General features: G+C 31.6%; 2 protein-coding genes and 3 non-coding genes across 5 annotated transcripts in view; 2 read left to right on the top strand and 3 right to left on the bottom strand.

Moving 5' to 3' along the window:
- LOC125871526 (cryptochrome-1) overlaps nucleotides 1-16,259 on the bottom strand; it is a 258,924-nt gene that overhangs the window by 198,642 nt on the left and 44,023 nt on the right. The gene's annotated exons all lie outside the window — the stretch shown is intronic.
- Nucleotides 1,937-8,406, top strand: LOC125871552 (uncharacterized). The gene is given in 8 exon segments (XM_049552178.1): nucleotides 1,937-2,058; nucleotides 2,860-2,974; nucleotides 4,594-5,324; nucleotides 5,811-6,157; nucleotides 6,159-6,644; nucleotides 7,384-7,680; nucleotides 7,839-8,095; nucleotides 8,186-8,406. Coding segments are annotated over 8 exon segments (2,502 nt in total). The 5' UTR covers nucleotides 1,937-2,003; the 3' UTR covers nucleotides 8,400-8,406.
- Nucleotides 9,007-9,095, bottom strand: LOC125871989 (small nucleolar RNA snoR114). The gene has a single exon (XR_007447102.1). It is a non-coding gene; the product is annotated as a small nucleolar RNA snoR114 (small nucleolar RNA).
- Nucleotides 9,103-9,173, bottom strand: TRNAG-GCC (transfer RNA glycine (anticodon GCC)). Its single transcript has one exon. It is a non-coding gene; the product is annotated as a tRNA-Gly (tRNA).
- Nucleotides 15,574-15,645, top strand: TRNAQ-UUG (transfer RNA glutamine (anticodon UUG)). Its single transcript has one exon. It is a non-coding gene; the product is annotated as a tRNA-Gln (tRNA).

The following is a 16,259-nucleotide window of genomic DNA, read 5'->3' as shown; positions in this document are numbered from 1 at the left end:
TAAAAAAAAATCATCATACTTATTGATATTACATCAAATATTACCTCCCAAACAAATTAAAGATTATACCTATTTTATTTGAAATTTTTTATCAATAATAAATTAAATAAGAAAAATTAAGCAAGAAGGGTATTTTAAATTTTTAGATAGTTCGTTACATTTACTTATTTTATCATTGTCTGATACCCATTTGGAATTACTTTTTATGTCTTTTCCTTTTATTCTGGTAGTATGATGTGCAATTGATATTTTGATTGGTTCATTTATGTCAATATGGGTATCAATGACTCGTATACTTATGTAGAACTCGTATTTGATAGATTGGGAGCGCTCAGAGGCTTTGACAAAGGGAAAGACTGTTTTATGCTTTACGCTTCTTCAGATTGTAGTAAGTTAAGATTTTTTAGACTCCGATTGAGAGATATTTTCGAAAATAATGATAATAAGTGTGTGGTGACGAACGCCTATGCGGGTACCAGGTGATATATACAGATTGATTAATTGTTTGTTAAATGCATCACTCTGAATATCTCATACATTTGTGATACTTGAATTGCCTAGGCTCACTTTTTGTACAGTTTATATGCCACAAAGGGGCATATGTTACTCATATTATATATATCATCCACACTTAACATTCTGTGATGATTCATTAGATTTTGGCTTGACGAATCGTTTGCCTCCACTGTGTAATAGCTTGCAAACCACACAGGGAATGTAAACCGTGCTAGGCAAGCCCTATGCAACAGGCTCGACTCAGAAGGCATTGAGGGGGAACGATCCCGGATCATCCGTGTGGATAATCACTCTCCAAACCAACCGAGTCTTCCTAATCATTAATGTTTATACATGTCTAATACTAATGCTAGTGTTTTCAGCGATCATATTATACGTTGTTTATGTACTTATACTACACTTGTTGCATTCTTTTCGAGTATAGGTCTTGATTCATGCATGTGATAGTGGAGTTTGCGAAGGAGTTTGAGTCAGGGGTTGCATTAATTAGCTTATTTCAAACTAGTATATTCTAAACTTAGAGGCTCTTGTACTAACTTTGAATTTTAGGGGTGTAGTTTCTATATTTCGCATTTTTATGATTATTAGATTTATATATGGGCTTTATATCTTTTTTGTTTTTACTTTTTCGATTTTAAGAATAAAAGAAATCAATGTCAAACACGTAAATATTCAAATCAATTAAAACATAGATTTTTTTTTTATAAAAAGAAATTTTATTTACCTACGTGTGACTTATTCAAGTGAAGTGAGTCAAGTTCACTTATTTTATTTATTCGAAAAACGATAATAATATTAAGTGGTGCACATCAATTTTATGGATTTTGTGAAATTTTACGTAATAATGTTTGCCCATGAGTTTAATTTTTTGCTCTCCAAATTATGTCATATGTCATGTGTCACAATTCAATGGGTACTTTGTTAGGATATGATATACTGTTTTGTATGAAAAGAGTTTTCACAAGAGAGGTAGTCCGCACTAGGCAAGCTTAATGCGAAGAGTTCGATTCAGAAGGTAAACTTGAGTTTTAAACTTGAGACCTTTAACATGAAAGTTTCAAGCCCAAATCGCCGGGTCATCCCTAAGGTTAGGATACGATATTTAACTTGTATTTATTGTTAGTTTTTTTTGGATACATCTAGCGACTACAAAACAATTTTAGACATCAAATTAGTATATAGCCTAACTTCAATCAATGCATATTTGAGTTGTTAAAAATGAATAGATCAATAATTAATTTTTTTAGGCAAGGTAAATATAACTTAAATGAACAATAACAACGGCAAAACAACAAAATACTCGATGTGTGTTTGTTACGAAAGAAAAATATTTTTCATGAAAAATATTTTCTAGACCGATTAAGCAAGAAGGGTATTTTAGGTAGTTCATTATATTTACTTGTGTAACATTGTTCTGAGTATCCTAAAACCTCGCCAAAACCCTCTGCTGTTGCTTTTCTCTACCGGTAAGAGAGGGGAGAGCAAAAATGTCCCTCTCTCGTCTTCTTTCACTCAAATTGCGACCGTTAATCAACACAGTAGGTAGTTTATCAAATACCCACTTGAAAAAAATTATCTTTTTCCCCTCATTTTAACCTCATAATGTTGATTCTTGATTCTGGTATTGAGTTGGGGTGTGATTATTTCACTTGTTTTTTATTGAAAAAAGTGAACTTTTTTTTTCCTTCTATTCGTAGAATTAGGCAGATGAGTAGGTAGTTTATCAGATACCAATTTGGGAAAAAGTGAGTATTTTTCCTTACTTTTGGTCTCAAAATGTTTGGCGTGGGGTGGATTGAGGTTAAGGGGTACTGATTTTGTCACGTGTATATGTTAATGAACCTATTTGCGGAATGTAGAAGAGTGAATAAGTAGTGTATCAGATACCAATTTGGAAAAAGTGAATCTTTTTCTTTTCTTTTGGTCTTGAAATGTTGGTGTGGGGTGGATGGGGGTTGAGGGTATTGATTTTATCACTTGTGTGTGTTAATGAACCTATTTGCAGAATGTAGAAAGTGAATAAGTAGTTTACAAGATACCAATTTGGAAAAAGTGAATCTTTTTCCTTCCTTTTGGTCTCGAAATGTTGGTGTGGGGTGGATGGGGTTGAGGAGTATTGATTTTATCACTTGTATGTGTTAATGAACCTATTTGCAGAATGTAGAAGAGTGAATAAGTAGTGTATCAGATACCAATTTGGGAAAAAAATTATGTCTTTTTTCTTTTATCATTTTGGTTGTAAAATGCTATTCTTGGTCTTTTTTTTTGGTTTTAGGGAGGGAGGGTTGAGGAGTACTATTCTTTTCAATTGTGTGTGTTAATGCAGCTAGTTCCTATTTACAGAATGTAGAAGATGGTGTTCTTCCGTGAATGGTAAGGGTGAAATTTCACAGCCGTTGAAGAAATCAGAAGTGGTGGAGCAGCTGAAAGCCAGGGATGTGGAGATAACTGAAAAGAAGTAAGATCTCTTAATTAGAAAGAGCATGCACCTTTAGCTACATTTTGAGCTTAACTATTTGGTTCAAGTTTGATGATAATATAAGTAAGGCCCTCAAAATTATTAGTTGCTTATTAAGTATGCATTTGCACAACAATATCTACAAGATGATTATCAACAAATAAGATGTTTTCTGATGAAGCATAAAAATAAGATTTTAAGATGGACACGTACTTGTACAAAATTAGAAATAATCACACCCGAGGCAGACGGTACAAGTAGAACACAGATAATAAATGAGAATGAGATGGCTTGACTATGTCCTACATTGACCGCTGGATGCACCAGTACTTTAGTGCAACATTATGGTGTTAAAAAAAAAGGGACAAGATATAGCTAAAGTCACATGGAGGGTAGTTGTCTCAATGATATGCTATCTTTTTTAATCTATGCGGATTTAACTAAGAAGAGAATTCATATAGGCAATGAGGTTCAATAGTGTTAGTACACTTACATAAGGTGTGGTGTCAGTTTGTTAGATATTTGTACGTGAAGTGTAGAGGACCTCTAATGCAGCCAATATGTCTTACAAAATAAAATCTGACATTGGAATGAAACATGTCCAACTGAAGCATAATGGAAATTGAGGATTCATATAGCTGGATCCAAGTTTGGGATTGATGTGTAGTTGTTATAATCATGTTGCTCAGAATCTTCAAAATCCCTGCCCGTTCGTGTTGAGTGTCAATCCAACACGATTTGGGTGTAGAATCTGCATTGATTTGGTCAACCTAACTCGTGTGCTTTAACTACAGTTATGGCCAAAAACTATCGGTTAATTGAGTATTTGATTTGATTTAGAGTTTTATTTGTGCAAAATGTATACTTGCATTACGACTTATATGTTGTAATATACATTTATTAGCCATATCCTTGCACCTGTACTTCAGTTTGTGGCCCCGAATCCTAAAATTTATTTGATGATGAATTCGACCTCTAGATCTACACCCATATCGGATATCCGCACCCGTATCCGAGCAACATAGGTTGTAAATGATGTCTCATCTTCAAAAGGTCAGGTCGATCTTCCTTTGGGAATACATGCCTACGAAGTAGCTATTAACTGAGATTGTTTAACTGCCATAACTGCACAGTGGAGATCATTATGATGAAATATGTTGCAGTTTAACTGTGGACATGAATGTTGGGTATCTAAAAGTAGAGAGTGCAATTTTCTAAAACTAAGTTAGAAGGTGAATTGGGATTTTGTAGCATACTCCGAGATGTGAAATGGATATCATACTAGTGATGGACTAATTTCATGCAGATCAGTTGCTTTTTCAGTTCTTTGGCATACACCAGTCTATGCAGTAGAGTCATATTTACAGGGTGCTTCTTTTCTTATATCTTCTTTTTTCCTCTCTGTTTTTGATAATATTGATTCTTCAGCTTGCAAAAGTCTACAGTATTATAATATTGATTCTTCAGCTTGCAAAAGTCTACAGTATTTTGTGTATTTGAGTGCCTGTGTATCTGTTTTTTCCATTTCGTAACAATGAGCAAACTTTTATTTCTTAAACAAGTTTATCCTCTAATATCTCATTTGTTCTGAAATATATCTCGGATCATTGTTGTTATAGGCTTATGACTGAAAATGAAGAGGTCTTTCCTAGAGAAACACGTGTCCAGAAGGAAGTAGATCCGTGGAATAGTTTGGTAGCGGCCTTTCAAATAACTAAAAAGAAGATATTTGGAAATATTTTGGAGCAGAAGAGCAGTAGCTCTCATGCGTTAACTTCCACTTCTGATCTTAAGGATTCTGATAATGTTGTATCTGCTTATAGCCATGATAGTGGAAGTATGAATAATCTTAAGAGTACAATTCATTCAGAAAAGACATCTATAACAAATATGGAAGAAAATATTGACAGTAAAACATCTCTGTCTTCTTTTATAGCTGTTGAGATTGTTAATATGAAAAACACTTCAAATACAGTTGTGACTGAGGAATTGCTAAATATCTCTTCAAAAGAATGTGAAGGAAGCACTGACTACGGGGTAAATGACATGTCTGGTGCATCATCTATCTGTGGAAAAGCCGATTCCAACGACGGTGTTCAACTGATTAATGATTTCCGTCATTCAGAGTTCGTTAAGAAAGATAGAGAGCAATTGCTAGCTGAGGAAGCATCATCAAGTGTACAAATCAGTTCTGGCGAAGAGATCCTGTCAAAATCTGAGGACGCATGTATCGTAGAACATCGGATGCAAATTGAGATACCTAGGACATCACATAGAATTTCTGCAAATAAATCTGGTTCAACTGCATCTGAAAGCCAGGAGGAGGACATTATGAAGAAGTTCAAATTTTTGTCAAATTTAAAACATGGATGGAGGGATACCTCTGATTCATCATGTGTCTCAAAGAAGGTTGCCAGCTTAGTAGATGTTTCTCAGGAAAAAGGAAATAATGAACCAGAGTTGGAGGCAAAGAACGGCCAAATGCAAAATGAGGAAGTAATATCAGACATTATGTCAGTTTTTGGGAACAGAACATCCAATCTCAAGCAGGTCGAATGTTCTAATAGTATCTTACTGAGTGAAACAACAAACAAATGGCGGGATGTTCTTGTAAAAAAACCTGTTTCCTCTGCAAGCAAACATTATCCAGCCAAAGACATCTCTATTCCGATCTCACTTTCTAATACCAAAATGGACGAAATTTCATCAGTTTCCCCTGCAAATGAACATTTTCCTGCCAAAGACATCTCTATTCCGTTCTCACTTTCTAATACCAAAATGGACGAAATTTCATCAGTCTCCAATAATTCTTCTCACATGGAGGCCGATCATCAAGCAATCAATCAGATCATTGCCCCAAAGAGTGAAAAATCTGTACCTAGAGAGTTTGAGCACCTTAATGAAACTTCTCAGAATACTTTCGGCAAGAGTGGCGACATAAAGGGCTTAATAGAATGTATTAGGGTGCTCCCTCCTCAGAATCATTCTGTTGTTAGGCCTGAGGAAATTGTTGTTGACAGAAGTGTTGACAGATATAGTGAAAGAAAGGCAAGTAACAGCACCCAAGCACAAACTAACAAGCAGTCAACTGACAGGAAAAAAAGAAAGACTTCATCTCAGGGTGTGATTGGAAAGAAGGGTGGGATATCTAGCGAAGTCGTTGAAGATCTCAACCTTGGTGATGANTCATTCTGTTGTTAGGCCTGAGGAAATTGTTGTTGACAGAAGTGTTGACAGATATAGTGAAAGAAAGGCAAGTAACAGCACCCAAGTGCAAACTAACAAGCAGTCAACTGACAGGAAAAAAAGAAAGACTTCATCTCAGGGTGTGATTGGAAAGAAGGGTGGGATATCTAGCGAAGTCGTTGAAGATCTCAACCCTGGTGATGTAAGAACAGAGATCAGGAATACTGCACCTCGTGATTTCTTCAAGTCAATAGAAACTAAAGAGATTACATCTTTGAGGGAAAAGGGTAACCTGAACAAGGATGAGGATGCCTCTTTATCTGAAAACTTATCAGATGAAAACAAAATGACTATAAAGTTTGTGAATGTAAAAGCTACAGAACAGGATGTCTGTGACGGTTTCAAGGGTTGTGGGGCTATTACAAAGGTTGTGTTTCCAAGTGTCATATCAACTAATTATAAAGTTGCACACATTTATTTTGAGGTATGTTTTCAGTATTCTGGTTTTTGACCATTTTCTTTCAGGGCTGTGTTCTCGACTTCCTATAGTTGTAAAAATAAATAAATTATAGAGCAATGAAAAACAAAAAGGAAAGAAAAGAACAAGCAAAAAAAGAAAATGGAAAAGAAAAACAGAAATAAAATAAATTAAAAACAAGATAATGACACGTATTTTTTGGACCAATATGAAATGAGCTGCACTTCAGTAGGAAAACAGACAGTGCTGATGTACCTTGGTTATGCTTGTTCAAGGAGATGGTTCGAGGTGTAGGGACTGAAGTTAGATCTTTCACTTGAACATAGTGTAGCTCTAGACTCTAGTGCTCTACTACCCTGTTGTTTAATGAATAGATGCAAAACTGAAATTGATTTAATGTTATACCAATTTTAACAACTAAATGTTGTTAAAAATACGTGTTACTGGTACAAACAAAGAGTGCCATTATTTAGGAATACATCCTCTCTATGTTCAACTTGAGGGGCTAAGCCCGATAATATGTCACGGTTTGACTTTCTTATGGAAGTATGCTCCTCTGTGCATTTTGTTTTTGCATCGCTTCTTCACACAGCTTGCACAAAATGATGTGTTCAGCACCAACTTTGTTCTGCTGTGAATTAAATGTCTCCATTTTGAGTTCTCAAAATGGTGGCAGTGTAGGCTCTTGATTTGAACAGCTAATTTCACATTCTAGTTTCCACTTACCATTTTTTGGCTTTTGCAGTCCAAAAAAGGAAAGCAAAAGGCTCTTAAATGGTCTGATACGGTCATTAGGAATGTAGTAGTTGTGGAGGCCACTTTTCCTCCAAAAGGGAGAGAGAGGATGTGTATACCTGATTTAATTGGTCATCCAGAATTTCCCACCTCATTAGTAAAGCATCCTTCAAGGACAGTTATGATAAAAGAATTGAAGCACAATGTGTCCTTTCATGACATCGAAGAAGCTCTAGCCTTCTGCGGAAGCAACATAACTGGAATTTTCTTTGGTTCGTCAAGCTCCGTTGCTTATGTGGAATTTGAGGTAATTTGCTTCTAATGGAATAACTTTCCTTGTTTCCCTCTTTTGAGTTCATCCAATCTTGTAGGTTTTTGACTAGTCGAGGTTTTTATTGACAAAATGAATTTCTAATGCTAGCAAATAAGTACAGTTTATTTACATTCAAAACCTTCTTCTGCCAGACAGTAGAGGGCAAAGAAATTGCTATTGCGAAACATTCATTGATCATGCTTGGAGAGACACTATCAATCTTGCGAATCGATGCACCAAGAACAACCATTGTAAGGATATCAAATATCCCTGTCCCTTCCAGGGCCAAAGTGATCTCCTTTTGCAAAAAACTGGGACAGACTAGGCAATTCTTCACGAAAGCTTTTGGCGTCATGGACGTGCATTTCAAATTTGCTGACTGGCCAAGAATGTTAGAGATTATAAACAGGTAGTTGCTTGCTTATCCGATATTAGCTTCCTTTAACTATGCGTTTGCTTCCCTCATCATCATTTCTGATTTGATTCTATACGTGCCAAGGCTGAACGGAATTGAAGTAGATGGTCAGCAGTTGGTAGCTAAACCTGCACCGATCTATCCCCCGGATGTCCTTAAGGTTCTCTGGAGTCAACCAGAGGGGAGAAAGCATTTGAAAACCACATTCAACAGCTTGCTGCAGAAAGTAGGTGGAGGGAGTACAGTTGGTTTAACAGAACTTGTAGATAAATTTTATGCTGATGTACAAGAAACATAATTAACATTAGATGGCAAGTTTTGTTAATTGAAACATACTGAAAAAATCCCTATGCATTTACTCTCTTCTACCATAAATATGTAGGATGTACAGCATGTTTTTTTAATCTCGTCGTTTTGTACATGTGGAAACATAGAATTAAAGAGTTGTCAAAAAACGAAAGAGGTATTCATTTTGGAACGGATTAAAAGGAAAAAAGTAAGAAACAAATTGAAACAGAGGGAGTACTTTTGTGGAGGATTATGAAGTGAGAAGATTGTTTTGCAAAAGCACTCTGCTTTGAACTTGCTATTTATTCTTTATGGTTTTATCCCTAATATCTTTTATAATCTTTGAAATTTCTTTCACACTTCTATCTAAACGTGTAACCTCTTATCTATAAATTAGCTACAACACCTAATCGCCCTTTTTTAAGGCCTTTTCAATTCTCTTTTTAGTATGCTTCCAACATAAACATATTGAACAACCAATTAGCGACTCTTTTCAACCTACATCATAGTATAGAATCGATATCCTTTCATCAAACACCATTTCATTTGGATAGAAACGTGTTCGAACTCTATTGGATCAAGTCATAATCCACTAAATAGTTAAAAAGAAATGGAAAGAGCTCAGATGCACAAGATTTCTTCTCATATATATCAGATGGTAGTGAAGACCCAACTTCACAAATTTGTACAATAATCATCACAGCTCTCATAAATGCACCAGCCGGGAATCGAACCCGGGTCTGTACCGTGGCAGGGTACTATTCTACCACTAGACCACTGGTGCTTGTTGCTTAATATCTCCAATAAAAATTACTAGATATTATCGACACTTGATATTTATTGAGTACGTATAAATATTGAATATGAACAATTTAGTATTATTTGATTCTCCGCATCGTAATCCCTTCCCCATTTATCCCTCATCTATCCCCAATTTTAAAATAAAACAAAATTTGTTATTACTTTAGAGTAATGTATTTTTACATCCCGCAACAAAACTATTGGAAACAAAGAGATTCATTCCAACTCTTTCGATAAACAAAAAAAGTTAAACTATATATATTTTTACTACATGTTTCATATTTAAAATCACAACCCCCCCCCCCCCCCCCCCCCCCCCCCCTTCATTATTGATAAATATGTAATTATAGAGTGGGAGGGAGGGAGGGGATTTTATTTTTTTAATATTGGATTAAATGTATTTTACTTTTAATTAACTAAAATGTGTATTTATAGTCATTGATATAAATATCAACAACTCAAGGTCAGGACCAAAAATTCTATCACTATATAATTATTTTTCCAGTATATATTAGTTTTGATTTGATGGAAGGAAAGATAAACTTATTAATTTCCCATATTATGAGAAAATAGTTTTGGCCTTTTCCCTAGAGCTAATAAGGAATAGCTTTAAAGAGATTGACATATTAACTTGGAAATCTAGGGGAGTTATTTTTATAAAAAATCACATATTGTCACTTATCTTTTATTTTACTACAACAAACTTACTATATTATCTTTTTAAATACAAAAGTTACTTAATTTTGCTCAAATATAATATAATTTAACTGTTTTTTATAATAAAAAAAGTCATTTTGACTTTGACTAAATATTCTATAAAATGAAATCAACATAAAGATACGTTGAAGTTATTAAGAACAATGAGGAGATGAAAATGATGAGAATCTTTGACATTTATTGAAATATTATTTTGCCATAATAGTTGAGCAAGAGAATCTCTGTATAATTGAAATTTTAATGGAGAATAATTATAAGTAAATATTATCTCTAAATACAAAATACTATTAAAATTTAACATAACGTATTGACCGAGCAGTTTAACGCTTAATAATTCATTAAATTTGTGAAAATTAATAATCAGAGGAACCAAAAATGCATATATTTATTAATTAAAGATTAAATATATTTAGACAATATTACAAGGATCACCATTTATCGATATTTGAGAGACTCAAAGTGCTAATTTTCCTTTTAAGTTTTGATAGAATAAAATGAGTTTCTTTTATACATTCCATATAATCAATGAGAAAATAATTTTAAAATATTTTTCTTGAATAATTGAGAATAACTATATCTAAAGAGATTGACAAGTTAAATAAAAAATTAAAAATAATCTAGGAAGGAGGATCTTAAATAACATTTAATCCATTATCATTTTCCCATAATAATTGAGCATGTATTGGTATACATGAATCATATCCTAATATTTTCATAATTGGTAACTAATTTAAGGAAACATAATAATATTTACATATATTAGTATTAATTATTAAAGTATGACAAAAGTCCCACAGTGATGATTAATGAGATGGGTGGACTCCTTATAAGGCTTGGGCAATCTTTCTCCCTTTGAGCTAGCCTTTGGGGTGTGAGTTAGGCCTAAGACCTAATTTAACATGGTATCAGAGTATGGCCCATCTCACCCAATGTTGGGGCCCCCAAAAATCAAAATTGCCCACGCACCAGATGCTAAGCACTAGGTGTGAGGTGGGGTGTTAAAGAATGCCAAAAGTCCCACGTTGGTGATTAATGAGATGGGTGGACTCCTTATAAGGCTTGAGCAATTCTCCTCCCTTTAAGGTAGCTTTTGGGTTGTGAGTTAGGCCCTAAGACCTAATTTAACATTAATACTCTAGATTTTTTATCCCATAAAGTTTTATATTATAGTTGGAAACTAATTAAAGGAAACATAATTGTGTTTAAATATTAGCATGCAAATGCTAGATTTTGTTCCCTTAAATTATATATTATAGTACTATATAAAGACTAATGCTTCACTCATATAAGCCATATCCTATAGGGAAAAAAAACGAGGAGGAGAAAAAAATAAAATTTCTGCAATTCAATTTGCCGATTACTGTTGCTAGAATGAAACGAAGCTTTGAAACAAAATTATGCTTTTTGCTAGGTTCTGATTGCAGAACTCTTCTTTTTGACTATATATTATACATGTTCTTTGGTTCATTCTATACAATTCAGTGTACTAATCAACAATGAGTAGCTATTGGTTGCATGAGCACACATCAACCATCAACTTCCATTAGTCTTGATTGGAATCTAAAGATATTTATTAGGTTGAACGAATCTAAATTAGGAGTATTAATAATGAAAGCATTATTCAAATTGATTATGTTATTTAAGGTTAAACTTTTTCAGTGATGACTCATATCTTTGATATTATTTGATCTTTTACATAAATGAAGAGATAAGGATTTTAGCCACCAAAAATACTGAGAAAACCTCTTGAAGAAAGCCGTTAGGAATATCTGTAGAATCTATATCGAGGACCTGTAAGCTAGTAGAAGTAGGCATATCAATTTTTGATATGTTGATAATAATGATGAACTACACAAGTGAAACTATATTTCTAGTTTTTTGTTTATATTTCACTTGTGTATTTCATTATTATTATCAACACTCAAACTTGATTTGCCTGCTTCTACTGGCCTACAAGTCTTCATATAGATTCTACAAATATTCTCAATGGCGTTCTGCAAAAGGTTTGCTCAACATTCTCGTGTCTAAATTTATTATCTCATCATTTATAAAAAGAATTAAATACAATCAAAGTTATGAGTCCTCAATGGAAGAGTTTGACCTTATGTGACATGATTGATTTGGACGATATATGCATTCATTGTTACTTTCAATTTACGTTTGTTTAAGTTAATTTCAATTTACGTTTGTTCAAGTTAATAAATATCTTTAAATTCCGAAACTCGTCTCCCATGGTGGGATCTAAGCTAATGGAAGTTATGTATGTTCATGCAGCCAATAGATTGCTTGAGTTGAGAAATATTGAAATTCCAATGCTGCTATTACCAAATTATGATTAATGAAGTATACATACTAGTTTGTCAATGTTCTGTGATAAAAAAATATGATGGAGTGGCGATAGTTTAATGATCATTTGAAAGTATATATATATATTTTTTTTTTATTATTATTATTTTTTATTAGATAATGGATTCGTACTTTTTACTATTCTATATTTAAATAACAATTTTTTGAGTTATGTAATAAGGTTTGAATTTATGATATTCATTTTTGTAATGCGCTTTTATCATTCAATCAAAATATCGTTAACAAGAAATATATATATTTCTTACCGTTTACTAACTTTATCCGACTTGTTTAAGATTCACCAACGCTAATGCAATTTATGACTTAATTTTTAATCCACTAGGAATTAAATGATAATTTTCTTCTGTTTTATAACAATAGAGAATGATTAATAGATGAAAATGGCTAAGGTGTTTTATTATAATTTGATAAAAAAATTTGATGCAACTTCAAAATGGAATCAAATCAATTGAATAGATCAATATTAGTTTTGGGTTTATTTTAAATTTGTAAAAATAAATTAATTTCATATATGATTACTTAACTTTTATTTTATTACAGTAAAGTTACTATATTATTTTTTTAAAATATAAAAATCATTCAATTTTGTTAAAATATAACAAAATTAAACTATTTTTTATAGCAAAAAACCATTCAACTTTGCCAAATGATCACAACAAGTCACTAAACAAGATTTTTTATAACTAAAAAGTCATTCGACTTTAACTAAATATTATATAAATGAAATCAACATAACAAAAGATACATCGATCAAACTTGAAAGTTATTAAGAACAACGAGGAGGTGAAAATGACGAGAATCTTTAACATTTACTCCAATATCCCTTTGCCATAATAGTTGAGCAAGAAAATCTTTGTATGATTAGAAATTAAATAGAGCATAATTATATTTGCATATTATCCGATTCCCAAAAACAAAATAACATTAAAATTTAACACAACACATTGACCAGACGCCTTAACACTTAGTAATTCATTAAATTTATAAAAAATCACAATCAAATGAATCAAAAGTGCATATATCCGTTAACTAAAATTAAATATATTTGACAAAAATTACAAGAACCACCATTTATCAATATTCCAGAGACTAAAGTGATTTAAAACATTTTCCTTGAATAATTGAGAATAACTATAAAGAGATTGACAAGTTAAAACTAAAAAGATAAATAGGAGGAATAATCTTAAATAACTTTTATCAAATTTTTCCCCATAATAATATATAGTTGACTGAGGTACATGAATCATATCCTAATCTTTTTCATAATTAGTAATATTAATTTAAAGAAAAATATTACTATATAATTACATATTAGCATGATTACTCTAGAGTTTAATTTGTTCCCATAAAATTTTATATCATAAAACTATATAAAGACTAACACTTCACTCATATAAACCACATAAAAATGAAGTCTTCACAATACAATTTGCCAATTATTTCTCTTATTTAGACTTTATATTATTCATGCTCTTTAGTTCATTGTGTACAATTTATTGTATTAATCCACAATGAATTAGGAGCTAATTTAGGAGCTCATTGTATAATATTATGGGATTTGATGATGGAACTTTACCAATTCCAAAAGGAACAAAAAGTTCATTTCCAGTAAATTTAATGATCCAAAACAAAAAGCAATTGCTTCATGTGCTTTGACTGCTCAAACATCAAAAGGAGTACATGGTACATTTGTTTTATTTGATAATAATAGAGATTCTAAAAGATGTGCAAATAATATATGTGAATGGCATGCAAAGAAGGATGGATTGTATCTCAAAATTCAAGGCAAACAAGTTTTGCAATTCAAATGGTCTTAATTAAATTAATGTAATGGGGAGGAGAATAATAATGAGTAAATTTTAGGTTTAACAAATATAAAAATCATATTTGTATGTTATAGCTATAATTTGTTTAATTGCGCTCCATAGAAAACTTTATGTTTGCTATAACTATTAATCTGTATATTTCGGTATACATATACATAAAAATATGTATTTGGGTCTATTTATATATTTCGGTATACAAATGGGTCCTGTATTTGTATATTTCGGTCTACAAATGAGTCTTGCATTTGTATATTTTGGTATACAGATGGGTCTTGCATTTGTATATTTTGGTATACAAATGGGATGGCAAAAAACATGGAATGTTTGCTGCGAATTACAAATAAAAGAAACTATGACTATAACATTTAATTTGAATTAATAGTTTGCTATTTTATACAATTTTCCCAATAATAATTAGTGAAGTTTATATGTTGTTTTTGTTACTTAATACTTTGTTAAGTGTTTTGTGATGAGAATATGGTGTAGTATGAATGCTTTTAATAATAGATATTTGAGCTATGTGATAAGGTTTGAATTCGTGATATGCGTCTCATTTATATTTTATTATATTGACTCTTTTATATTTATTGTTTTTTTTTCTCTACTGACTTCATTGATTTGTTTAAGACCAATCATCTTTACAAAATTTGAAAGAAGGACATCCTGAATTCCATTTTATAAAAATAAATATTTTAAAAAGTATTTACGGAGTGAGTTTCAGGTTGGGTGCAGTAGTATTACGAGATGTAAGATGTACGCTTAGGCATTAGACGAATAGGTCCACAAAACCTCTCTAAATTAAAAAATAAAATTGCTATATATATATATATAATAAATGTATAATTATATATCATAAACTCACAAAAAGATATATTCTATCTAGGTGCTATAGCAATTAGTATATTACATTGATTATGATGGAATGTAGATTCAGCCAGCACTTAACATATACTGCTATAAAATAAGCAAAAGGAACAATTCCATTGTAAAAATCTAAATGTTCTTTTTTCTATTTTAGTAAATAAATGTTATTTTCAATGTTATCTAAGGGAATTATAAAATGCAAGGAATAATTGAGAAATCTTAAAGAATTTTTTACTGCATTATTATCTTTTTCTTTCGGTTGATAAGAAGAATGTCAAAATTGAATTGATATGCTTAGATAAGATTAAAATATTCCAATTTAAAAATGATCATGTTTTTGGTATTCCATAAACAAAGAGAGCCAAAGGTGTATTTACCCCGCAATAACAACATATTTAGTATAGTCTCATAAGTAAAATCTGAAAAGAAAAATAGAAAATACGTAAATTTTATTCTTATCTCACAAAAATAGATACATCATCTCGAATAGATCCTCGTATCATTAAAATATAATTAAAAAAAAACTCAAAAATGAAAATTTAGTATGATTTTAAATTGATGTAAATTGTTTTACTTTTTGTATATTGAGCAAGTTTGTTAAGCATCTAAGGTTCTATGGTGTAGTGGTTAGCACTCTGGACTTTGAATCCAGCGACCTGGGTTCGACTCCCGGTAGGACCTTTTTGGTTTGTCCATTTTTATTATTATAAATTTATTATTTTTTTCTTTTTTTATTTTTAATTATTTTTGCTTCTTTGAAAATTGTTCAAAAGACAATAATTGGTTTGGCCATTTTTTGTATTTTCCTTATTGTTTAAAGTGAAAAGACTAATCAATTAAGAGTTGAAAAGACTAAAAATATAACCAATAAATGAATGGTTTAAAACACTAGACTAACTCAATGGTTAGGCTTCTCTCTATCCATTATATAAGACGCGGAGCCAAAGTTTCACCTACTGATTCGACAAAACTTAATAATTTTGACTCTAATTCTATATTTACAATTAAAATTTCATTCAATATATGTATTAAATAACTTATCAAGAATCCCATTAACTATTTTCTTAAGACTCACAAACTCATAAAGTATTCTAAATTCCAGCTCTGCCTCTGCTTAACAATATTATATAAATCTAATAAAGTTCTAAACCATCTAATGGTGTGCAATGAAGATAGAAAAAAAGAAGTGTTTTAAAATTCAAAGCATGCTCAATTTGCACAAAAAGATGTGTCATGGCTCAATTTGCAATGTCCTTTCACAAAAAAAAAAAATGTACTAAAAAAATTGGAATATA

This window comes from Solanum stenotomum, chromosome 7 (assembly GCF_019186545.1).
Source record: "Solanum stenotomum isolate F172 chromosome 7, ASM1918654v1, whole genome shotgun sequence".
Taxonomy (NCBI): Eukaryota; Viridiplantae; Streptophyta; class Magnoliopsida; order Solanales; family Solanaceae; genus Solanum; species Solanum stenotomum.
This window is presented reverse-complemented; position numbering and strand designations above follow the sequence as displayed.